The 1,721-nt window shown below is 43.1% G+C and overlaps 1 protein-coding gene across 1 annotated transcript; it reads right to left on the bottom strand.

Annotated features, from left to right (window-relative positions):
- Positions 1 to 246: 246 nt before the first annotated feature.
- Positions 247 to 1,188, bottom strand: LOC126079211 (olfactory receptor 52H1-like). The gene has a single exon (XM_049890141.1). The coding sequence runs from the start codon at positions 1,186 to 1,188 to the stop codon at positions 247 to 249; it is 942 nt and encodes a 313-aa protein (XP_049746098.1).
- Between the last annotated feature and the right edge of the window lie 533 nt (positions 1,189 to 1,721).

Here is a 1,721-nt window from a genome sequence, read left to right as displayed (position 1 = left end):
TAAGTTTCTGCTTAGGAGCTACAATGTAGGCGTGGATAGATAAATACATAAGCATAATGTAACTATTTTAATGATGGCATTAAATATATAAGATTCTCATTCTTCCTATCCCTCCTTCTTTTTCTTTTCACATGAGCAAGACATTTCAAATTAATAATAGTTATGATTTGTTTTATGTCTTCCTACATTATATATGTTTCACCAAATCAATTTTACCTAAAGTTCTCCTTTGGTAGTCCTTCCCATTTATTGCATCTTCTTCAAAGAGAAGAAGAGAATAAATTTCTCCTGGATCTGCTTGGTTTTCACTCCATAAACTATAGGATTTAGAGCAGGCGGGATGGTGCCATAGAGGTTGGCAAATAGGATGAGCACATGCCTAGGGACACTGTGCCCAAAGCGATGAGCAAGGATGGAGAAAAAGGCAGGCGTGTAAAACATGAGAATGACACACACATGGGATCCACAGGTGCTAAGGGCCTTTTGGCGGGCACCCTGGGATGAGAGATGGAAGACAGCACGGAGAATGAAGGTGTAGGAAACAGCAATAAAGATCACATCTGAGACGACAGTCATTAGTGGTACAGCAAATCCATACCAAATGTTGATGGAGATGTCAGCAGAGGAAAGCCGAGCAACCCCTATATGCTCACAGTATGTGTGTGGGATGATCCTTGTCCTACAGAAGGGCAACCGTTTCAGCAGAAAAACAACTGGAAGGATGACAGAGAAGCTCCTCACAACAATGCTCATCACAAGCTTAATGATCACCTGTTGAGTCAAGATGGTGTTATATCTCAAGGGGAAGCAGATGGCCACATAGCGATCAAATGCCATAGCCAACAAGATGGCAGAGTCCACTACAAAGCTGAGGTGGAGGAAGAACATCTGAGTAAGACAACCAGAGAAGGTTATTTCCTGGGAGCCAAGCCAGAGGTTACTGAGCAGTTTGGGCACTGTGGCAGTGGATAAGGTGAGGTCTGTGGTGGCCAGCATAGAGAGAAAGAAAAACATGGGCTCATGAAGGCTGTGCTCAACTGCAATGAGGTAGAGAAGACTGCAATTGCCCACAATAGCCACAAGGTAGATGATACAAAATGGAATTCCAATCCAGATGTGGATCTTCTCCAGGCCGGGTATGCCAACAAAGATAAAGGAACCTGGGTTGTAACAGCTCAAATTATGCATGGCCTCTTCAGTCTGGGATCTTCTGGGTCTTGAGCCCTGAGGAGAAACCAACTGTCAATATGCACTGCGAAAGCTAACAATTCCACTCTGGTGCTGAAGGTGGTTAGAAATTGAAACTGTCATGTTCAGAGTTCCTGAAACCCTGGTGAAGTAGTGGTTAAGTGCTATGGCTGCTAACCAAACGGTCAGCAGTTCGAATCCACCAGGTGCTCCTTGGAAACTCTATGGGGCAGTTCTACTCTGTTCTGTAGGGTCGCTATGAGTCGGAATCGACTCGACGGCACTGGGTTTTTTTTGTTCCTGTCCCCTTGATGAGCTGGTACCTATAGAATTGGCTAGCTATTGCTCCTTCTCTTTTCCATGGACCTCACTTCATTTCTTTACATGTTTACTAATCTAAACAATATGGCGTGGTTATTTTGGTAGGTTGAAATAGCCGAAGATCAACAATTTCATATGACTAAACCTAAATAAATAACTCTATTCCTTTCTCAAGAAAAAACATGAGGTATAAAGAGAAACAGAAAGAGAGA

The sequence above is a fragment of the Elephas maximus genome, chromosome 7 (genome assembly GCF_024166365.1).
Source record: "Elephas maximus indicus isolate mEleMax1 chromosome 7, mEleMax1 primary haplotype, whole genome shotgun sequence".
In the NCBI taxonomy this organism is placed as follows: Eukaryota; Metazoa; Chordata; class Mammalia; order Proboscidea; family Elephantidae; genus Elephas; species Elephas maximus.
Note: the sequence above shows the minus strand (reverse complement) of the source record. Positions and strands in the feature narration are given on the sequence as shown.